General features: G+C 48.1%; 3 protein-coding genes across 8 annotated transcripts; all 3 read left to right on the top strand.

The window, feature by feature from the left end:
- The first annotated feature begins 1,082 nt into the window (after positions 1–1,082).
- On the top strand, positions 1,083–8,939 carry COQ2 (coenzyme Q2, polyprenyltransferase). Its single transcript, XM_031596702.2, has 7 exons — positions 1,083–2,135; positions 2,449–2,615; positions 3,651–3,772; positions 3,987–4,072; positions 4,892–5,025; positions 5,458–5,646; positions 8,389–8,939. Exons 1-7 carry the CDS (start codon positions 1,925–1,927, stop codon positions 8,542–8,544), a joined length of 1,065 nt encoding a protein of 354 aa, XP_031452562.1. The 5' UTR covers positions 1,083–1,924; the 3' UTR covers positions 8,545–8,939.
- Positions 8,940–14,202: 5,263 nt separating this feature from the next.
- Positions 14,203–15,491, top strand: LOC116231113 (placenta-specific gene 8 protein-like). Its single transcript, XM_031596700.2, has 5 exons — positions 14,203–14,314; positions 14,469–14,594; positions 14,665–14,789; positions 15,178–15,281; positions 15,372–15,491. Coding segments are annotated over exons 2-5 (342 nt in total). The 5' UTR covers positions 14,203–14,314; positions 14,469–14,482; the 3' UTR covers positions 15,373–15,491.
- A 104-nt stretch (positions 15,492–15,595) lies between these two features.
- LOC116231112 (placenta-specific gene 8 protein-like) lies at positions 15,596–18,597 on the top strand. Of its 6 annotated transcripts, none has more exons than XM_090139011.1 (4): positions 15,596–15,677; positions 16,337–16,478; positions 16,596–16,720; positions 16,812–16,919. In XM_090139011.1, the coding sequence occupies exons 2-4, from the start codon at positions 16,373–16,375 to the stop codon at positions 16,917–16,919; spliced, it is 339 nt and encodes a 112-aa protein (XP_089995137.1). In that variant the 5' UTR covers positions 15,596–15,677; positions 16,337–16,372. The 6 variants fall into 6 exon arrangements, with proteins under 6 accessions (XP_089995137.1, XP_089995136.1, XP_089995135.1 ...); XM_090139010.1 differs by having other exon boundaries at positions 15,596–16,059; XM_090139009.1 differs by lacking the exon at positions 15,596–15,677 and adding an exon at positions 16,068–16,221 and having other exon boundaries at positions 16,349–16,478.
- The last annotated feature ends 4,178 nt before the right edge of the window (positions 18,598–22,775 follow it).

Raw genomic sequence — 22,775 nt, 5'->3', positions numbered from 1 at the left:
AGTGTTTGCCCATGCAGCGTATGTGCCTTGTGTGAAGGCTTGTACACCAGGAGGTGATACGTATCCAAAACACAAATAAGAAGGGCTAAGTTTGTTCACACTGTCCTAGTTCAAAAAGGGAAGTACACAAGGCATAAAATGAGTGGAAAAATCTCATGTTGTCAATATAAAGTGTTGTTAGTGTATTATTGTTATTACAGGATAAGCTAAAATTCAGACATAAAAGCTGAAGGTCGACTGGTAGTTTCTCTTTAAACCTTTCTAAACAGATTTGTTTTGATGCTTGTGACTTTGATATTGGACTTTTTTTTTTTTTTTTTTTTAAATAAAATGATTTATATTAGCTTTTGGCAATTTTCCTAGAAACTCTGCCCATCTGGGGCTGGTTATTACCTGCTGGTAACAGCACTGGCTCTGCAGCCTTCACCAGTGTGCTGGAGACTCAGATCTGCACGTTTACGCCACACCTTGATCTCTGACCACAACCTGCATTCCTACATTCGTTTTGATTTCTGACACAGGAAATGGCATTGCTCACACTTGGTTTACTGTAAATCAGTTTATGGAATGTGGAGTAATATCAGTCACATGAAAATAGGGAAAGGAGAATCTTCTGAGAATGGGGAACAATTTGGCAATTGTGAGAGGAAGATGGCAGTGGGCTGTTAAAGACCTTTGACGATTTCTTTAACATCTGAAATCTTTCCTTCCCTAGATATTGCTTGTGAAAGGCCAGGGTACTTTACAAGGAATAGAAATCCATTGATAAAAAAAAAACTTTTCTAGCTTGTTATCCTGAGCTTCTTAAAAGTAGCCTGCAGAAGTCCTGGGGTTTGCTCATTGCTTATTTCAGAGATCAGAAACTCTGTCATTGTAATAGCAAATGGAATAAAACTTAACAAAACAAGACAGTGAGCTGTGTCTGACAGGACAGGTCAGGATGCAGGCTGGTTTTCTCCAGCATAGATGAACAGCAGTGAAGGTTTCCTGGAGATTTCCTAGGCCTGAATTAAGCCCGGGGTGGCTGCTCTTGTCGTGAAACATGACTAAAATGGAAAAAAAAAAAAAGAAAAAAGAAAAAAGAAAAAAAAATTAAGAGTTTTATTCTGCCAGAGCAGGAGTATCTTTTGTGGTCCTTCGCACATTGATTTACAGCTGTGGAGTGCCACTTATCAGAACAGTGAATGGAAATATGTGAAAGTCACTTTGTTATTACAACGGTTTTTTACTTCCTCCTGGCAGTCAGCAATTTGGGGAACTGTTTCTCTTGGTTTTTGACCGTGCAACAGTTCTCAGTGCTGAAGGAAGCATGACAGGGAAACTGTTTTCTAAGAACCACTCAATGGTAGCTCAGGAAAGTTTTTATTGCCCACATCACACTCACCAGATTAACTTTTACAGCTCTATCCAAAGCTCACGTCCCCAGTTTATGCTTTATTTGCAATAAGGTGACAGAAGCAAGGAGATGAGGCTGCAGACCTGGAAGCCCTTTGCGAAACTGTGAATGTTTCCTGCTTACGGTCTGGAAAATGAGACATACACTGCTGTGTGGGTACATATGTCTTTGCATGCTAGTTCGGGCAAATTCTGTAGCTAAACAGCAGACAGGCTTGTAGTGAGATGCTGCACTACAGCAGCTGAGAGACTGAACGCGTTGCTGTGTTGTCACCTGGCTCCTTCAGGCGGGGCACCCGCTGCACAGAGCCAGTGTCAAGCGAGGCCCCCACACAACCAAGGCCTGCTGGCCGTCTCCTATTGATGCCAGCGTCATTCCCGTCACCGAAAAGAGCCGGGAACAGCTGTAAAAAGCCGTTAAGGCCGGCCAGACGCCCCCATCGCGGCGGCCCCGCGGCGGACAGCCGGCACGGCGCATGCGGTGTGCGCACCCCATCGCCCCGCCGGAAGCGCGTCCGGCGACGGCAAGATGGCGGCGCTGTTGGCGAGATTCAGCCGGGCTTCCTGCCGCTTACGCGCCGTGCGTCCGACCCTGGCCGCCGCCGCCCTGCCGCACCGCTGTCCGGCCGCCCCCCCGGATCCTCCGCGGCCTCTCAGCTTCTCGGCGGCCGAGCTGGTGCGCGCCGCGCCGGGTCCGCTGCGGCCCTATCTGCATCTGATGCGCCTGCATCAGCCCGCCGGTACGGGCGCGAGGCGGGGCTTGCGTCACTTGGTAGCCAACGGCGACGCGGCGGCCAATGGAGGGCGGGGGCGCCGTCACCATGGCAACGCGGCGGGCGTAGCAACGCGGGGGGCGCGGTATCCTAAGGATGCGGTAACCATGGCGACTCGCACAGCATCCCCGGCGGTGGCGGGGAGCACGGTTGCCACGGCGCTGAGCGCGGCACCGCCGGCTAAGGGCACCGGGCGGGCGCGGTGCCCGATGAAGGCATGAGCCTGCTCGGTGACGCTCTCTTTCTCCCCTTGCCCGTTCTGAGCTCGTTCTGCCCGCAGGGACGTGGCTGCTGTACCTGCCGTGCACCTGGAGCATCGGGCTGGCGGCTGAGCCGGGCTGCCTACCCGACTGGCACATGCTGTCCCTGTTCGGCGCTGGGGCGGTCCTTATGCGTGGGGCTGGCTGCACCATCAACGACCTGTGGGACCGTGACTACGACAAACAGGTGGAGATTTTCCTCCTCCGTCCCTTTTTCCAGCACGCGTGCAATTCATTTGTCTGTGTTTCTTCCTAGGGTCGTGGAAATAATTTTGTACTGTGTAATGCTACTGCATAGGACTGCAGCAATCTACTCAGAGGGCGGTGGGGCCCTGGCACTGCTGCCCAGAGAGGCTGTGGATGCCCCATCTCTTCAGGCACTGGAGGCCGGGTTGGATGGGGCCCTTGGCAGCCTGAGCTGGTGGAGGACATTTATGTGTTAATCTGATGTGGTTAAATGTAAAGGCTGGAACGTTCCCATAGCAGGACTTTCCTATATACTTCAAAAGGCAGCCTTCAGAACAAGTGTGCTGCAGGCTGAGTCAGTAGCAGGATGTTGGTCTGTGCTGCTAGTCATGGTTTGGGGTTTGGTTTTTATATATATATAAAATATATACATTATATATATGATTTTTTGGTAGATGTGTATTTTATTCTTTTCTTTAAGCGGATCATGCCATGTCCTAGTTTTGATGTGCAGTAGTGTTGCTCACAGCAGTGTAAAGCACATATTTAAACTGCAAAAGCAGTATTTGAAGTTTTAGCAGAAGTTATTTAGGAGAAGAAGGAAAACAAATTAAGGGGGTGTATTTAAGTTCACATTATTAAGGCATTTGCAGAACACTTGATACCTATTTAGTATTCTGTAGGAAGTTGGCTTTCAAACTTCCCCAAACTGTCATTAAACTATTGCCTACAAATGCAAAACTTGTTTTCCCTTTTGTTTTTGTGGATTTGCTTGTTTGTTTGGATGATTGACACATTTGGCAATTAACTCATCGTATATTTCAGTTTAAAGGTTTTTCTAATATTTGTTTATTCCATCAGTTTGCGTGGCATGGTTTCTCTACTCCTGAGAGATGAACTAAATTCAACTGGACCCCAGTTAGCGTTAAAATAATTATCCTTTTACATGCTTTGTGTAACATAGTGTGGCTTTAACTCTTGAGATACATTCAGAATATGTTAAGTTGTGTATTAACATGATTCTTTCCATGTTTAGGTTGCAAGGACAGCAGGAAGACCCCTGGCAGCTGGAGAAATCTCCACTTTTCAGTCCTTTGTTTTCCTTGGTGGACAGCTCAGCCTGGCTCTCTGTGTGCTTCTGTGTCTGAATTACTACAGGTGGCATACAAGTTATCTTCTGTTGCTTAGAGTTTCCTTCTTTGTCCTTGTTAAGTATGAAAATTGTGAGCAGCAAGTGTGCTGGGGTCAGAGAGGTTGAAGTCATGGAAGTAGTTCAGTACTTGTAGTTCAGTAGTTCAGCACGTGTAATGCTATACAGTGTCTTGTGATCTTCAGACCAGCAAACAGTAAGGTCGCTTTGTACTTTTTACAGTATCATCCTGGGAGCAGCCTCCTTGTCTCTTGTGGTCACCTACCCTCTGATGAAGAGAATAACATATTGGCCCCAGTTAGTTTTGGGTGAGTTGGAAATGTTTTCAGTTCCCTCTTTCTGATCTAGCTTTTGGGGAGTTCCCCTAATTAGTTAGTAATTGAGCTTCAGCAATCTGGTTTTATGCAACTATGTGTTAAAATAAGATTACCTTGCAAACAACATTCTGCTGTGCCAGAAGCTTCTTAGGCAATGTATAACACATACAGGAGCTGTGTTCTGTCTCATTTTTTTATCCTGTCTTTTGAACTGTTGAGAGAGGGAATGAATGTTCAGCACTTGAGAAACAGCTCTACTTTAAGGGTTATCTTTAAACCTTTCTTAAAAATACATTTGTTCAGTCTTCAGCCTCTGCATCAAGTCCTATACTAAAGATGATGATGCTTCCATTTCAGAGTGTGCCACTAACACGTCTCTGTGTACCTTGGCTTTTTCACTCCAGCTGCCCTCAGCTTTATCAGCCAGAATTGCCTTTTTCAGCCTGGAAGTGCCATGCTTGGCTGCTGTGAACTCTTCTGTAGTCAGTTTTACAGACATTGAAGTGCACTGATGTCAGTGCAGTGCAATAATTTTGAGCAAATGCTTCCTTCAGATAACAAAATCAAATTTAAATGGGAGGAGAATATGTAGCTGTGCTTATTTCTCCTTATATCTCCGGTATTTAATTTCAAATTATGTTTATTAATTAACCTGACTGAAACTATGTGCTAGAAAATAGAGATGCCAGTACTGTAGAAAAAGCTGCAGGCATGCAATATACTTTAGCAAATGATAGAATTGTATATATGTAATTCAGACTGCTCCTGGCACCTTTTTAACTTTTTTCATTTGGTTCTCTTTGTTTTTAGGGCTTACGTTTAACTGGGGAGCCCTCCTTGGCTGGTCTGCCATCCAGGGGTCCTGCAACTGGTCCGTGTGCCTGCCCTTATACTTTGCTGGAGTCATGTGGACCCTGGTCTATGACACCATATATGCTCACCAGGTAGAGCTGCAGTGATAAACTTTACAGCTATGTGTGCGTTTGTTTGCTTAATATACAGCCTTGGTTTCAAATTGTCATACTAACCTGCTGCAGTTCTTCACCCTCAGATGACCACCAAAGGAAGCCCAGCCCTTGGACCTTTTATTGCTTTTTGCAAATGTGTTATGTGCAGATAAAAAGCTGGAAGTGTACGGTGATTTTCATGCCCCCATGTCTGCACTGTGTAAATAAATGTGCAGCTGGTATTAGCTATTGGCTGCTAACGCAGCTCTAAGGACCTATCTTTTAATTGGGATTTTAATTTGGGGACCTACAAATACACTTAAATAGGGTTCCTGTTAACAACTGTTGGAGGCTTTGGAAAGGCTCCCATTTTACTTTCCTTATTAAGTTGGACTATAGATGTTCTATTAATTGACCCTTTCATTCTAGGATAAGAGGGACGACATCGTTATTGGTGTTAAGTCCACAGCATTGAAATTCAAGGAAGATACAAAGCAATGGCTCAGCGGCTTCAGCACAGCAATGGTCTTGGGTTTGTGTGTGGCAGGAATGAACTGTGACCAGACTTTCCCCTATTACTCAGCAGTGGCTGCCATAGGTGCTCACCTAGCACATCAGGTTTGATGGATTTGTTTCTACTTTCTGTGCATAGATGTTCTTGATAAGGAATCAGAGCACTTTTCAACCTCTGGCAATTCCATAGCAAACAAACACACACAAACCAAGTACATAAAAAACAATCATCTTGTAAATACCTGTGTAAAAATAAATCTTTTGACAAAAGCTTGCTTCTCATAAGTAACTTTTACAGACCTCTCTTTTGAAGAGACCTCCAGTGGTCTGTAGGCTGTAGAGCACTGGTTTTCAATCTGTTTCTAATAATTTCTGGCTCACCTTAAATTGTGATGTCTTCCTGCTTCTGATAGCAGCTGCAGTTAGATCTACCTGAGTATCATGCATCTATGTTTTTTTTCACTATCTTCTGTAGTAAATGTCAATACTATAATTTCTTGATATCTGACAGTTCTAATTCACTGTTGTTTTTATAGCAGAAAACAGTAAAGTTCAGTCTCGTACTTATGCAGGGTTACAAATTTTAATGTGTATCAGAAAAAAAAAAAAAACAAAAAAAAGAAAGTTGAGCCTGCCCATGAAGGAAGCAGATAGGATCTTGTTATCCAAATGACTGCATTCTCCAGTCCTGTTGTGACAAGTTAGCCCTTAGGAAAAATAATTGCTGGCCTTCGCAGGCGAGTGGTAGTAACGTAGCAGTAATACTGTCAACAGTCTGAGAGGTGAAGAATGGAATTAATATGAAACTTGCTGTTTTAGGGCCCATTATACTTAAGTGACTCTTCAGCAGGGAAGTTCATGCAGCTCATAGGTACTAAACATATTAGTGGGTTATAAAACTCCTGCAATACTATGGTCTGTTACCTGTCAGCAACTGCTTTCCACAAGGATTGTGGAAATTCATGGGGAAAAGCATTCTACTTTTCACTGCGGAGTGAATGCCTCACATTGCTAGTGGTGGCACAAGTAGAAATTACCTTCCTGCAGAGAGGATTTTATTGGTGAGGGTGCAGGATGTAAGGGGCAAAGAGTGTGACAATAGCTAAGCCATACAAGCATGCCACAGCGTAGCTTTTCATCATAGAATCATCATAGAATGGCCTGAGTTGAAAAGGACCACAATGATCATCTCGTTCCAACCCCCTGCTATGAGAGTATGGAGCTATGTGCAGGGTCGCCAACCAGCAGACCAGGCTGCCCAGAGCCACATCCAGCCTGGCCTTGAATGCCTCCAGGGATGGGGCATCCACAACCTCCTTGGGCAACCTGTTCCAGTGCATCACCACCCTCTGGGGGAAAAACTTCCTCCTAATATCTAACCTAAACCTCCCCTGTCTCAGTTTAAAACCGTTCCCCCTTGTCCTATCACTATCAACCCTCATAAACAGTCATTTCCCCTCCTATTTCTATGCTCCCTTCAAGTACTGGAAGACCACAATGAGGTCTTCCTGGAGCCTTCTCTTCTCCAAGCTAAACAAGCCCAGTTGCCTCAACCTCTCTTCATAGGAGCACTACTCCAACCCTCTGATCATCTTAGTGGCCCTCCTATGGACTACTCTAATATTAGTTCTGCCTAAATTTTCACGTTGTTCAAGACTTCCAAATGTGTGCCTAACAGAGTTTAAAGAGCCTAATAAGCCATGTAAGGAGTAGGTTTTCCTTAAGTTAGTGAATCTGTCCCTGAGAGAGGAGTTTGGGTCACACTGGTATCAAATTTCTGTACTGCTGAAGAAGATTGAGATGTCTAATTTGGTTTGTGTTTCTGAAGGTACATCTTATGGCTTGGCTGCTGTTGGGTTTCACTTAGCCATCTCGTATTTTCATTTCTCTATGCTCAAGGTGCTGACAGGCTTTAAAGGTGTGAATAACATGGGATTTAGAGGTGCAGGCAGCATTTCAGGTAGTTTGATGAGAACCCATCCCCTCATCTCTGCCCAAGTGCAGACGGCAGAGGAATGGGTTTCCCAGGGAGGCTTTTATTTCTTTCAGTTGAATGTGCTCTCTCATGACTTCTTGGGTAGTGCAGGGGTGAATTGCAGGACTTGAGGTTTTGGGAGGTGTCTCTATGGAATGCTTTCACTTTTGTTGTTTAAGCTTTACTCTCATCATTCTTCCTGAAAGACTTCTGTATCAAGTTTCATTTCTAGCTCTTGTTTTTCAATAACTTTGCTCTTGCTGCACTGTGTGGTTTTATTCATCTCAAGCTCTGAACAGCTGCCAAGCTGGGCAAGCCTTGCTGCAAGCAGTTGTCCTAGTTCCTCTTTGCAAGGGGACGTAGGTAAACATGAGAAGCAGCTGAGCATTAGGCAGTTGTAGTGTGTGGTGTGGCTGGGCAGGACAGGCAGGGCAGCAGCTCCACTGCTTTTCCTCCTTTGCCTTGTTTCTACCAAAGCACAGGGTGTGAGCAGAGAGATGGAAAGCGCAGGAATGTACTTTTGCTGTTTTTCTTCTTAAAGTTTCTGTTGAAGAATTAGCTGCCTTCCTGCTGAGGAAAATCTCTGAAGGCTTCTTTACCTGCTCGGACATTTTTACAGATTTTATTATCAAACTGCACACATGCGTATCTAGACTGCTTGTACTATGATTCATTGAGAGGGTCCAGGAGTCAGGTCCACGAGTAATCCCATCCTCTGCAAGCACAGAGCATTCCTGTTTCTTTTGCGGCTCAGGGTAGGTTTAGAACCTGAGAGGTTTCAAGTTTATGGACCTTCCTGTGACTGTATTGTGTCAAATCTTTGTGTGTCAATATAATACTAATGGTGGGATGTTTATACTGTGCTTTTGCAGATTTACACTTTGGATATAGATAAGCCTGAAGACTGTTGGAAAAAATTTGCTTCAAATCGTACTGTAGGAGTTCTGCTCTTCATAGGCATCGTGCTTGGAAATCTCTGGAAAAGGAAAAATTCTGAAACTGTAGAAGAGACTTTAGATAGCAGGTAGTTGAAATTATTGTACATATTGATGTTTTAATCTGGCTAAAATTAATATCTCTAAGTTGGGGAGAAGCACTTTTAACATGATTATTTCTGGTTCTGTTTATTTATAAAAATCTGATGATTTTTTTTTCTAAAAACAAACAAACAAAACCAACAAACCACAACAAAACCAAGCACATGAGACTATCTTACAATGTAAGCTGTGATTACTCTTGAACGACTTCAACCTCCCTAGTAGTGAGGCTGCTCAGTTGGTCCTATATTATACAAGGGAACTCCTGGTCTGCTCTCCAGACTTTGAGCCCAGCAGTTTGTACAGAACAAGACTGATGTCTCAGTGGCAGGACGTGGGAAAATGCAAAGCAATTCCAGTATGTAAATAAAATCTGTCTGTACGTGTTTGGTGTCATGGTTTATTTCAAAAGAATTTACATCCTGAGATGGAGCTTGTTGCGTGAAGTAATCAGATTTTTAATTTGACATGTCTGTATGCAGTCAGTGCTCCGTGAGCTCTGAATACAGAGAAAGTCACCAGAAAGTATTTTAGAGTACCTTTTGTTCAGAGGACTGCATACAGGCGTAGGCCTCCAGCACAAGAAGGATGCAGAGCCATTGAAGCAGGTCCAGAGAATGGCTATGAAGATGGTCAGGGGGCTGGAGCACCTTTCCTACGAAGAAAGGTTGAGAGACTTGTGCTTGTTTAGCTTTGAGAAGGCTCTGGGGAGACTTCTTTGTGGTCTTCCAGTACTTGATGAGAGGCTTATAAGCTGGAAGGAGACAAAATTTTTACAGAGTCTGATAGTGATAGGAGGAGGGAGAATGGCTTTAAACTAAAGGGGGGAAGATCTAGGTTAGACATTAGGAAAAAATTCTTTACTTTGAGGGCGGTGAGGCCCTGGCACTGCTGCCCAGGATGCCCCATCCCTGGAGGCGCTCAAGGCTAGATTGGATGGGGCCCTGGGCAGCCTGAGCTGGTGGGGGCAACCAGCCCACAGCAGGAGGTTGGGGTGGGTAGAATTTAAGGTCTCCTTCCAATCCAACCATTCAGTGATTTTATGATTCTGATTCTGTGATTTGAATGTGGACTACCAACTTAACAATCAGCAGCTAACGCCAGCCAAGTGTGCATGAGTGGTGGTTGGCTCTAAGCTACCAACTTGACTTGAGAAGTGAATCTTATTTCCTCCTTTTAATTCCAGTTGTTTACCTTCTGCTTTCTTGTATTTCTACACTTGAGGAAGGAACTTGTTTGTAGGAGGAGGCCTGTGAAAAGTGAGAATAGCAACAGTAGGTTAAAACTACAGGGCTCCAAACCGTTCCTAGGTTTCCACTGCTTTATGGTTGGCTGGTTGCACTTTTCTTTGTCTACCAGCCTCTGCACTGTGGGACTTGCTGTGGAGGGAGCAACGGGCACACCTGTTCCAGGAACCTAAAATGCCAGAGCTGACCTCTGTTCACCTGCTGGTAGGTGGTGTGCATGCGCTTGTCTACTCTGGTGTCTTAAGTTTCAGCTGGGAAGGAATTATTTTCTTCAGAGCGTCTGATGTGATGCTATGTTTGGTTCTAGGAGAAAAGCAGTGTTGATAACACACTGATGTTAGTTGCTGCTAAGCAGTGCTGTATAGAGCCAATGCCGTTCACAGCAAAGAGCCCTGGGAGCTGGGAGGGAACAGAATTAGGGCAGCTGACTTAAACTGGCCAAAGGGACGTTCCATACCATATGACATCATGTAGAAGGAGAGTTTTGAAAGGGGCAAGCGGGGCACCGGTGAGCGACTGCTTGTGCATCACTTGTTATATGCATTCATATATGTATACTCATAAGTATTATCCTTTTCCTTTATCTTATTAAGTAGTTTTATCTCAACCCACAAGTTCTACTTTGTTTTCCCCAATTTTCTCCCACATCTCACTGGGAAGGGATGAGCCAACAACTAAACCACTCAGGTAAAACCACCTGCCAAATTAAACACCAAACAACACCTGGTGACATCAAATACCTTCTGAACAAATCACAACGGGTTGTTTGGCCTGACTGCACCAAAAGTTGGAAGAGGTGAGAAGTTCAGGAACCACAGCTGTGTCAGCTGAGGGGAGCTTTTTTGATCATGATACGGGCTGGTTTAGCAATAGGGATCAGTAGATTAGTTTAGCAAAAAGAAATTGATGTGTGCTAGCTGTAAAACTTTCAAGTTCAGCTTTCACTTGGTATGGGAACAGTCTTGTTTTTCTGAACAATCCTGCTTCACTAAAGCACTGAAGTCAGAATAGATTACTTTTGTCTTCTTCTACCTGGACCACCAGATGCAAGGACTTTTTCTTGGATTTCATTTAAATTGGTTGAAGCTGTAGTGCACCAAGATAGTTGCTCATTATGGCGTAACAAGCAATGGGAATTTGCCAAATTAGGGAAAAATAGCTGTGGGACGACCAAATGATACCGTGATAAAGCTGAAAATGAAATAGAGAAGGGGAACTAAGTGGTCTACGACCATCATAGGCCCCCACTGCACGTGTCCAGAGAGACATTTGCATATATTAATGAGTTATTGGAAAATAATCTATATGTATACAAATGCATTGCATATGTATGTCTTAACTGTTTAAATACAGAACCTGAACTCCAAGAGTGCATGCTTGATTTGTCAAGTTACCCAGTACATATTGCGAGGAATAAGGGAATGCTGCTTTCCAACACCACACTGGAGTTAGCCTAGAAATTCTAAAGTATATTTTCCAGTTGTAAAAATAAAATGCGGTAAGTTTCTGAACGATTATGTGACAAAGCTGCAGTTCATAGAGTGTCATCTGAAATACAGGAATAAACTCTTCCAATGGGATGTTAGAAAGCTGGCATTCTTTATTCAGTGTGCTGGGCATCTTGGACCAAGCCAAGTGCACACCCACAAAGTTAGAGATATGTTTTATTCACATGGGAGATGCATATTCATTGTATTCCTGAGAAGCGGTTTACATTTTTTGGGAACTCATTAATATGTAGAACTGTTGTTCAGGCATGCATGATAGAACCCTCTGATGGTCCCTGATGGTCGTTTATCCCATCCATCATATTCTTCCTCTTTCCTGACCCTTGACTGCCTTTCTTCTTCTTTGTTTTTTTTTTTTTTTTTTTTTTGCTAAGGTGGTAGTTCCCATAGCTTGCCTTGCTACAATGAAAGACTCTTTGTTCCCAATTTTGCTAACATAGTATTAAATAATTTGCTTATAAAGTCCTTGTACGTACCAAGTAGATAACAAAGAAATACACCGAACCTGTATCAAGCAGACAAAGCTCTGTTTAGGAAAGCAAGCATTGTGCATCCAAGGCAAGGAGCCAACACCCATCTCCACCAAGAAACACAGTGAAAACTTTTGCTAAATTAACCCTATATCAAGAGGGAAAACTGAATGCATTCAACTTCCTATTGAACTTTTGTTATGAAGCACTTCTGGGGTAATACAAGAACGTAGTAATGTAATTTGTATTTATAAGTAAGTGTCTTAATGTTTCTAACAGTACCTTAGGGATTATGGCAAAAGTTACTCATTGGTTTCTTACATATTAACGTGTCTTTAAGCCACTTTGGTTTGAGAAGAGCTCACATTCTGTAGCATTTATGGAAGTCTCATGCTCCTCCTGCAGCAGCAGGGGTGCCTTGAGGCTAGTGGGTGCAGCTCTGCCCATGGCATGGCTTGGAGATAAATGGGCTTTAAGGTTCCTTCCACCCCAAGCCTTGATATGCTTCTGTGCTTACCTCAAACATACAGGAAACGGCAGTGGAAGAGTGGGTTTCACAGCATCTTTCTTTTTCAGGATGTTGCTGGTAAGGAAACACAATACCTCTGCCCACCAAGTGTCTGTATGCACAGGGCTGGCAAAACAACAAGGAAACCTGCCCAGATACCACACAGTATAAAAGCAACGTGTAAAAATATAGCTAACACTGCAAGGTGAAGGAAAACAAAGTACGCCCAAAGCTGTGTGTGCCTCTGCGTTTTGTGTGTGTGTGCAGCAGGGCACAAATCATCTCAGGGTGAGGGCTTGTGCCGCAGGTGGGAGAAGAGGTGTTGTTTAGAAACAGATCCCTGCTTGGACGCTGTGTTTCTCCAAGGCTGTGCTGCACCTCACTCCAGCACACACAGCACTTTGTTACTGCAGGGCTTGGTGGGACCGTGAGCAGAGGGAAAGCACAGGTGTTCGTACAGCAGCAGAAAATGGGTGTCTGGTGAGCGGCCGACGAGGGCAACGCTTCTTCAAAGCGCGTTCAACAAGTCTCACTCCAGATGCAGGGAGCAGATAACAGCATGGGTCCTGCCTGTCCTGCTGCCTGAAGGCACCCTGGGTCTCTGGGGGAAGAGGTGGGAGCAAGACGGGGTGCCTGGCTTTAGGTGGAGCAGGAGCTGTGGTTTCACACAGGAAGGGCTGGTCCCGCTGCCATCACGTCCCACTGCTCCGAGCACTGCTGCCAGAAGTGGTGCCTTTGCCCCACTGTGCCCCGCTGTCCTCCACAGGTTAGTAGCACGGTGCTGCCGCACGCTCCCCAGCCTGGGAGGAGTGGGATAGCAAGGGAAAATGATGCGTATGTATGTACGTGTGTGTTGATTTAAAGAAATTGATGAGTAGGAACTTAACAGCAAAGTTTAGTTACCATTAAGCAAAGTATTCTTTATTGGCAGCGCTGGGGTAGCACTGAGATAACTCTCCAAAAAATGCTTCCGCAGTTGATTGTCCATAAACAGGTTATATTTTCCCATGTATTACATACATAGTAATAGGATGAGAGAGAATGGCATCAGGTTGCACCAGGGGAGATTCAGGTTGGACATTAGGAAATGCTTCTTCTCTGCAAGAACGGTCAGCTGCTGGAATGGGCTGCCCAGGGAGGTGGTGGAATCACCAACCATGGAGGTATCCAAGGAACGTTTAGATGCTGTACTGAGGGACATGGTTTAGTGAGAACTATTGGTGGTGATAGGTGGACAGTTGGACTGGATGATCTTGTAGGTCTTTTCCAACCTTGCCAATTCTATGATATTCACTACATTCCCAAATTCATTAGCCTATTCACCCCCAATGACTGCCTAACAGACATAGCCTAATGTAGCAATCTTCGATGTCATCTAGTGTACTTCTAGCATTGTGATGGTTCATTGTTAGTCCTTGGGGGTCGTTTACTTCCTCCCAACTCTTTTTGTCCCAGAGATTGCTGTGGAATGCAAAAGCAATTGGAATAGTCTCTACACGCACAGATAGGGAAGACAAAGGGGAACATCTCGCTGTCCGCATGTCATTCCGTTGTTGTTTCTTTTGCCTTGTTAAAGCAGACCGTCCTGACAACGTCTTCCCGTCTACAATACTACATCAAAAATATCATGCACGACATCTAAGTACTACTGCAGTTTTGCAAGCAAACATTAACAGAATATTTTGTGTAATTACTTCTTCAAATCACTATTTTTCTACTTTCCCCTGCTCAGCGAATGGCTTAATGCAGATGTTTGCCACGTCCTACTTGGGGAACGAGGGGCGCCGTTAAAAAGCTGATTTACGGGCAGGCTGCTCCTTGCTTGCAGCTTCGTCCCGTTGCTGCAGGTGTCGGGGCCCCACGAGCAGGGTCGGCAGCACCACGGCTGACTATCGGTTTCTGTTCTGGGCTGTGAGTCTACGCGCGGGACAGGGAGGAGCTCTGCATTCATTGGGGGAGAAACAAATTTGTTGCAAAGCTCCGGCTGCCTGGCATCACTTTCTTCCTCGCCCCCGTCGGTGCACCGAGGTGAGCGCAGCCCCGGGGAGCGGCTCCCGGCTCCCGGCGCCTCCGAGCGCTGCGTGTCCCCGCACGGTGCCAGCAGCTCTTGGCACACGTGGGGCTCGGACGCGGGGCTTCTGCGAGGACGAGCCCTCCTGACTGCTGCCCCCTCCTTTCGCAGCCTGACTCTCGACGATGGCCGTCCCTACCGTGGTGACCCTGCAGCCCCAGGCGGTGGCCATGGCCACCAACGCCAAGCCGATGTGGCAGACGGGGCTGATGGACTGTTTCACCGACTGGAGCGTCTGTGAGTGCCGGGGGGCCGGGCGGGCGGCGGGGGCTGAGAGCGCGTTCCGACCGTGCGTGCCCCCTTGCAGGCTGCTGCGGGCTGTTCTGCTTCCCCTGCTTGGCCTGCACGGTGGCCGGCGACATGAACGAGTGCTGCCTCTGCGGGACCAGCGTGGCCATGAGGACCCTGTATCGCACCCGCTACAACATCCCGGTCAGTGGGGCGCGCTCCCTTCTCCCCCTTTTGTCTCTCAGTCCCCCGCACAGCCACGCGGAGGGGCCGCGGGCCGCGCTCTGCACCCTTCCTGCCCTCCCCGTCGGGGATCGGCTCCGCGCGGGCGGTGGAAGGACGCGGTGTGTGCTTTTTCCCCTCTGCCTCAGACCGAGAAAACAAAAGATAAGTTGCTCTCCCAAGGCCGGTGGTAAGCCATCATGTCTCTCTTTCTGCGTTATCATCTCCTGCAGGCAGGACGGCCCGCTGCTCTGCATCAGATCGCGACAAATTGTTGAGATGTGGAGAATGACCGGCTCAGCACAGCCTCCTCGGTTCCAAAACGTGTTTTTGGGAAGCCCCACTCCTAACGCCTGCCTCTCTCTCACAGGGCTCCATCTGCTCCGACTGCTGCATCTCCTCCTGCTGCCTCGTGTGCTCCGTCTGCCAGATCAAGAGAGACATCAATCGGAGGAGAGCGATGGGCATCTTCTGGTCGGTGTGCCCTTTCCTTGTGCCCCACGCCATGGGACGGCATATGTGGCTGCCTCCCCCTCCTCACTGCCCCTTCTTCTACCCTTGCAGATGCCATAGAGATGACTCCACCTCTGCGTTATGGGAAAGGGGCACGGAGCCACCTGTGACCATTGCATGTCTCCCCTTCATTCATGCCCCCAATAAAGAGCAATGTTTGCCTTGCCTCTATGTCTTGTGTGGATGGGTTTCCACCAGGGTTCTCCCGATTGTACCTTTCCTAAGCAATTTGGGATGCATGTGGGGTGCTGGTGGAGGTGTCACCCTGTGTCACGTCAGCAGGCTTCCTCATCACTGCAGGAGCAGTGGGGACGTTGTGCAGGCGGGGCACCTGGACATTGGCCAGGAGGAGCATAGGTTAGCAGCACCCAGTGCATAAAAGGGATGGGGAGTGGGGCAGGGCAGCACGGCGCCAGGAGCAGGACAGGTGTGTGCGGCTGGAGGGGGATTTGGGGTGAGACTGTGGGACATTGGGGTGAAACAGCACTGCCTGGGCAAGGGAAGGGGTGATGGGTATTCCAGTGGGAGTGGGGTTGTGGCATTGTGTAGAAGGAGCAGCGGCAAGGGACAGAGGTTGGGTTCTAACTCCTGTGCTGGGGATGAGAGCACAAAGCAGCCATGCCTTGTATCCCCATTCAGAGCAGGCAGAGCAGATGGAACTTTTTGCATGGGATGTTGCAGGGCATTGCCATCACTTAATGAAAAACAGTTGCAGCTGTGAAGCTGAAGAGAAAGCAAGGTGGGGTGAAGAAGGAAGGGGCCTCAAGTGGAGCTGCTTTGGGGCAGATGGGTGTGGGCATAGAGGGAGGAGTGGGTGTCAGGTAGAGGCTGCAGCCTCTCGGCTGGGAAGAATGGGAGCAGAGGAGCTGCAGCAGCATTGGTGGCCCTGGGGAGCTTGATGGTGAGGAGGGATGGGAGATGGTGGCTGGGTGTGGGGCAGGAAGGAGGATGGAGGAAAAAAGCAAGCTGCCCTGGAGTTGCTGAGGGAAGACACCCCTTCCGTCCTTCCCCACCAGCCTTCCTTCCAGGACACTCTGTGCAAAGACCTGACCATGGCCACCCGCCACGTGGTGACAATCCAGCCTGGCTTCTCTGCATCCCCACAGCCCAGCAAGTGGCACACGGGGCTGCTGGACTGCATGTCTGACTGCAGCGTCTGTGAGTAGGCACCAGCCCCGTATCTTGGGTCCCTCCTGAGGGGATGTTGGCAGTGTTGCTGTGCTCCCCTCCTGGCCTGGGTCAGGCTGTGAGCTCGGGGGCTTCCATTTCTCACAGGCATCTGTGGAGCCTTCTGTTATCCCTGCCTGGGCTGCCAGGTGGCCAACGCCATGGACGAGTTCTGCCTGTGCGGCGGCAGCGTGGCCATGCGGACGCTGTACCGCACCCGCTACAACATCCCGGTCAGTGGTGGGCTGCTGGGAAGCGATGTCGAGTGGCCCTATGGGTGCTCAGCCACGAGGGGTTTTTCATGTGATGGCATTTTCTCATCAGGGCTCCATCCTGGGTGACTACTACTCGGTGCTGTGCTGCCCCATGTGCTCTCTCTGCCAGCTGAAGAGAGACATTGACTATCGGAAAGAGCAGCGCACCTTCTGGTGAGTGCTCCCTGCGCTGTACCGCCGCCCGGGGTGACCCAGAGCCCCTTTCCAGCGGGCCCAGTGTGTTCCATCCCTCAACACCACCTTCTCTTGCAGATGCTGCTCTCCTGCCTGTGAAGTTGATGCTGCCCTTTAGGACTGTTTGGCTTGCTGTGTTGTTTTTTTTTGTTTTTTTTCCCCTCCACTGATTTTCTACCTCCCCACCTCTTCAGTAACGCAGTCAATAAATAGCAGTGCTTGCCCTCACTTCTGTGTGTGAGTCTGTGTTTATTCACTTACTGTTCTTTGATTTTATGATTTCTTGGTGTCCGGCTGCAACTCCAGAGAACAGCATGCTGCTTTCTGCTGAGCATTCAGAACAGCACCGAGCACACCAGGTAGAGACCTTCTCTTCCAGACCTGCATCAGGATGGGACTTGACTGCAAAATTTGGTGGGAAAAAAAAAAAGAAGCAGAAGCCAAGCCAGCTGTGGACACCTCAGCTCCCCCCTGCATGCAGCAGTAGGGCCTGTGATGGCATGGATAGGGAAGCGGTGGGGACCACAGGATGGCTTCTCATGTCTGCACGAGCTTCGTGAGGAACCACAGCACAGAGCCCACCTGCCCAGAGCCCTCAGATTTGGGGAAAAAATGTGTGCTTGTGGGCTGCCTGGCTGCACAAAGGCATTTGAGCTCAGGGCACCAGAGATTCCTACACACCAGTGACAGGTGAGGACTGTGCCCCCAGCCTGAGCTCCCGCAGCCCTGTCCCTTCTCCCCCACACTGCTGAAGGACCCCTTTGGGGGATCCTTTTTCCTCTCCTCTGGGAACACTGGGGCTGCATGGGTGTTGGCTGTGTGCTGAAAAGGTTTCCCTGCCCATGGGTGTGAGGTGGTGGTGACTGGACGTGCGGAGTTCTGTAATACAAAGGGACGCGGAGGCTTTGTTTCTGTTTTTTTATTATGCTTCGGAAGTGATTACGTATTTAACAATGCCTTGTATTTCTGCACGTTTATATGCATTTACCCAAGGTGGTTCCAGTGTGGCAGAAACCAAACTGCTCCCAGGACTGAGGCCAGCTGAAGGCAAAGAAGTGTCTTGCTACAGGTGTCACAGCACCCAGCATCAGCAGGCACCAGCCACCAGGGTCCTGTCTGCCCTGGAGACCTCCTCCAGAGAAGCTCTGACAGCAAATCTGCTCCTGGGTAAATACTGAGTTAATTTTATCCCTTTTCAGTGTCAATGCATGGGTGGGTTTTAGGATGTGGTTTGGAAGGTGGGAGCCGCTGGAGCAACGTCCTTCCTGCTGGAAACCTGGATAAGGCTTTGGGGAGACCTGAGAGTGTCCATTTAGTATCTAAAGGGGGGCTATAAGAAGGAAAGGGTCCATTTGAAAGGACAAGGAGAAATTGTTTCAATCTAAAGGAGGGGATATTGAGACTGGATATAAGGAAGAACTTTTTTACGCTAAGGGTGATGAGGCACTGACACAGGTTGCCCAGAGAGGTGGATGAAGCCCCATTCTTGGAGACATTCAAGGTCAGGCTGGAAAGATTCCCTTCCAATTCACATAATTCCATTATTTAATGAGATCTCCTTCCTATCTGCTGCTGACAGCTGTTTTCCAGGCAGCCCACTCTGCTCTCACAGTTAGTTATCCTAGTTTCTCCATCCTGCACTCAAGGACGCTACTCTTCCTACTAAGCTTATCAGGCATGCCTTGGCTCCTGACTCAGCAGCTGTTTGTCCTTATTGCTGTGTTTAATAGGCTGCCAGTATGACTGCTCCATCCGTTTCCCCTGCAATCAGGGGCTCAAGAAAGAGTGACAGTTTTCAGGGCCTGACCAGCGGTGCCCTGCAGGCACCAGTGCTGTACAGCAAGGTACTTAATTCTGCTTGCTTCTCTGGGAAGATACGCAAGTAATTCTAACTCTGTTCCCACTTTTTCCAGCTCTGGACCAGTGCACAGTCCAGCTCATAAACAGTCTGGCTAATGGCTGTCCCAGATCGTTTCTTGTTGTTCCTCTTTCTTGAAGTTGTTCTGGTTGTAAAAGCTACAGATATGGATTCTTCAAGGCCACATTCCAGAGTCAGCTTCGGCTAATTCCATCTCCACATAATTGATGTGGCTTCTCTTGTTAAACTAATTGAAACTCCAATTAAATAAAAGCTTGTGTTTGGCTAATTCTACCTCCAGCTACTTGTGACAACTGAGGCTTGTGCCGAGGTCATAAATCAATCACTGTCATAACTCACATATTAATATGAACTGTCATAATCGTACAAAAGTAGTATTTCTGGATGATGTGTAGACATTAAATAAAGAGCAGAGCCTGGATGGTGCCATTTCACCCAGAAATGATGTAAAACACTTATTTCAGCCTGGTGCGTGCCAGTGTCCCTTGCTTTGGGAACCCCTGTGACTTGAACTCTCTTGACTCCTTCCTCCTCTTCTCCTCTCCCTTCTCCCCTCCCCCAGACAACCCTGCACACACTTTGCCCATCCACAAAGCTCCCATTTTGGGGGTTGCAAACAAGCAGCCTATTTCCTGTATCCAAGCCCCCAAAGCATGGTACTGAGTTAATTTCTGAGATCCAGAAATGCAGGACTTACCCTCCCTTTTCAATCACTGAAAAGGTGGGACTTAACTTTTTTTTTTTTCCTGAGCTTCAGAAACAACACTCTGCCTGTTTACAACCCCCCTGAACAGCTTGTTTTCAGGCTCAAAAATGCTGCACCCAATCTGCATTCTCAAGCCTGAAAAAGGTAGGACTTGACTTACTTAGATATTTTTCTGAGTCTCAGAAACAAAGGGCTGAATCCCACATTTCCAATCACAAAAAAATGTAGGACTTAAGCCTTTCTGTGAGCTTCAGAAATGCATGGCTGCCTCCAGTTTTGAGCTCCAAAACCAGCCCTCAGTGCTTGTTGTCATGCCCAAAATGTAACACCCTCCGTTTTCAAGCTCTGAAAATGAAGAACTCAGCTGTTTTTTTTTGCCCTGAGAGCCCCGAGAACACACAACTTTCAGCTCCGTTTTCATTTACTGAAAGTGCAAGACTTAAGCTTTCCTTTTTTTTAAGCTCCACAAAGCCATGACCAGGCCTTGGTTTCTGAACCCTTCGAACTGCCCCACGAGCTCACTGAAGTCCCCAGAAACACAGTGCTGACAAGTTTTGGGGCTGGCAGCACAGCGCGTGCCTTGCTCCCACGCTAAGGACTGAACGTGACCCCGTGTGCGATGCGGAAGGCCGGGGGCACTGCCGCCGTTGGGACCCTGCGCAACGCGCGGTGCTGGGAAATGCCTGGGCACTGGGAATCAGGGGCGGCAGCCTCTCGCAGGGAAGGTCCGACCCCGTGCGGCTGTGGGGCGGCGCCGGAGGGGTGAGGGTCGATTTATTTTCATTTATTTCGTTTTATTACACGCTTTTCTCCACCACCGGCACCAGCACGACCGCCACCAGCGCCCAAACCGCTCCCAAAGCTGCCGGACATACCTAACCCGAGACCTCCGCTCCGGGCTTCAGCCCAAACGGGCTGCACCGACCCCGAAGCCGCTCCGTGGTGCTCCAGGCCCCACTCTCCACCCGACCGAGCTCGCCGGCACGCTCCGCTGCGCAGCACAACAGCCAGCGGAGCAGCAAAACCCACAGCCAGCCAACACGGAGTCCGGCTGTCCGCGCAATTCGTGTCTTCCGCTTTTGCCCCACCCCTCCCCGCCCGCCAATCACAGCCCAGCATGGCGCCGGCACGGCCAATCCCGCCCCGTCTCCCTTCGCTCTGCCCAATCCCAGATCGAAGAGCTCCTGGCCCCGCCCCCCAAGAGCGGAGTTGTTCAGGTGCTGCGCGAAGTGGTGCTCGCGGCGGGCGTGTAGGGTTATGTACCTTTATAAAACAGCTTCATACCTACGTATTAATGCAAAATAGAAACACGTCAGACGACATTTATGTGGTCCTATCTAAGTAGAAATTTATTTACACTGCCCTAAGTTTAGGGTAGTTTGGTTAGATCGTGATTGGACTCGATGAGCTTTAAGGTCTTTTCCAACCTGAGTGATTCTACGATTCTGTGATTCTAAGTACTCGTATAACATACGCTATATTTGTATTGCCTATTACAAATGCACGTGGACGTACGCAGGAGCAGTAGCTGGCCACTGGGAGGTGGCAGCCAGTCCCAGGGCTGCCCGGTAACACCACGGCCAGGCATGGCCAGCAGCCAATTGTGGCATTTCACATGCCGGGGAACCTGGGCACAAAATGGCGGCAAGGTGCCAAAACAAAATGGCGGCCTGCAGAGTCCCACAGAGGCAGCTGAGGGCACCTGGCCTTGGTTCAAGTCAAACACGGAGTTTGAAAATGCATTTTATTGAGGGCCAATAAAAAGCACTTCTTACTCGCACTGGGCTTGCATCTCTTTCTTCCTTCTCTGCCAGCTTGGCTGTTGCAAGGAAGGACAGTGTGAGACCTCAAAGGCACCAGCTGGGAAGAGCTGGACATTAAGAAATCAGTTGAGGTTTAACAAAACCAAGCGTAGAGTCTTGCACCTGCAAAGGAATAACTGCAAGTATTGGTACAGGCTGGGACATGACCTGCTGGAGATGAGCTCTGCAGAGGAACCTGGTGGTCTTAGTGGACAACAGCAGGGTGTACTCATGGCCAAGGCGGCCAATGGCATCTCGGGGTGCATTAAAAGGAGCGTGGCCAGCAGGTTGATGGAGCTGATCCTCCCCTGCCCTGCTCAGGCCTTACCAGGAGTACCATATCCAGTTCTGGGCTCCCTGGTACAAAAAAGACAAGGATCTCCTGGAGAGAGAACAGTGGAAGGCCACAAAGATGATAAAGGGTCTACAGCATCTCCTCTGTGAGGAAAGGCTGAGTGAACTAGGTCTGTTCAGCTTTGAGAAAAGAAGACTGAGAGGGGATCTGATTAATGTTTATAAATATCTTAAGTGTGGGAGACAAAGGAATATAGCCAACCTCTTTTCAGTCGTCTGTAAGGACAGGACAAGGGGAAATGGCCATGAACTGGAGCGTAACAAATTCTGCACAAATATACAAAAGAACTTAATGGTGAGATGATGAAGCACAGGAATGTTGTGGAGTCTCCTAACCTGTAGATATTCTGCAGCCTGCTGAAGGGAGCCTGCTTTGGCAGAATGGTTGGACTTGATGACCTGTAAAGGTCCCTTCCAACTCCTACAGATCTGTGACTCCGTGATCTACTCAATGTGCCATTTCCTCAGTGCCCTCTTCCTCTTCAGGGAGACCAGGGGCATGGTCCTGGTCAGGAACTGGGTGACAAATAGTATCAGGGTGGAATTCAAGGAGCTGCTGCAGACCAAGATGACTGGGAAGGTGCTCATGACCAGTCACCAGCTGGATTTAACTGCATTCACCACCCCCCTCTGGGCCCAGCTGTCCAGCCAGTTTCATATTCACTGAAGAGTACATCTGTCCACGCCATAGGCTGCCAGCTTCTCCAGGAGAATACTGTGGGAAACGAGTCTGAGGACTGGGGGAGTCCAAGCACAAAGTGACAGCATGGAATACCAAAACAAAATGGCAACCTATAGAGTTGCACTGAAGTGACCCAGGGAGTCCCAGAGCCCCCTCTGCTTACTCCCTCACCTTCTCTTACACCCTAGCTCTCTGCTCCTCCACTGCAGGAAAACCTCTTGCTGTGCTTGCTCGGTAGCAGACTTTTCCTGGGCAGAGTGCCTAAGAGGCCTTCCAAATTGCTGAGGAAAGGCACCTGCTGGTCAGTAATTGTTATTAAAACAGCAGCTATAGCTCCATCCAGCCTGCAGTATGTTGAATTCTCCCTCCTCTTGTAAACAGCATCCACGTCGGCTCGGAAGTCAGCATCAGCAATT

Source organism: Phasianus colchicus, chromosome 4 (genome assembly GCF_987193195.1).
Source record: "Phasianus colchicus chromosome 4, bPhaCol1.hap1.1, whole genome shotgun sequence".
NCBI lineage: Eukaryota > Metazoa > Chordata > Aves > Galliformes > Phasianidae > Phasianus > Phasianus colchicus.
The sequence above is the reverse complement of the archived record's forward strand: the minus strand, read 5'-3'. Positions and strand labels throughout refer to the sequence as shown.

Excerpts from the sequence above, each read along its gene's own strand:
- COQ2 (XM_031596702.2), top strand. The coding sequence starts at position 1,925 with ATGGCGGCGCTGTTGGCGAGATTCAGCCGGGCTTCCTGCCGCTTACGC. Across the intron at positions 2,136-2,448 it reads GCGCCTGCATCAGCCCGCCG|GGACGTGGCTGCTGTACCTG; the intron begins GTACGGGCGCGA and ends TTCTGCCCGCAG. Across the intron at positions 3,773-3,986 it reads CTGTGTCTGAATTACTACAG|TATCATCCTGGGAGCAGCCT; the intron begins GTGGCATACAAG and ends TACTTTTTACAG.
- LOC116231112 (XM_031596697.2), top strand. The coding sequence starts at position 16,232 with ATGGGAGATGGTGGCTGGGTGTGGGGCAGGAAGGAGGATGGAGGAAAA. Across the intron at positions 16,479-16,595 it reads CATGTCTGACTGCAGCGTCT|GCATCTGTGGAGCCTTCTGT; the intron begins GTGAGTAGGCAC and ends CATTTCTCACAG. Across the intron at positions 16,721-16,811 it reads GCACCCGCTACAACATCCCG|GGCTCCATCCTGGGTGACTA; the intron begins GTCAGTGGTGGG and ends TTTTCTCATCAG.
- LOC116231113 (XM_031596700.2), top strand. The coding sequence starts at position 14,483 with ATGGCCGTCCCTACCGTGGTGACCCTGCAGCCCCAGGCGGTGGCCATG. Across the intron at positions 14,595-14,664 it reads TTTCACCGACTGGAGCGTCT|GCTGCTGCGGGCTGTTCTGC; the intron begins GTGAGTGCCGGG and ends GCCCCCTTGCAG. Across the intron at positions 14,790-15,177 it reads GCACCCGCTACAACATCCCG|GGCTCCATCTGCTCCGACTG; the intron begins GTCAGTGGGGCG and ends TCTCTCTCACAG.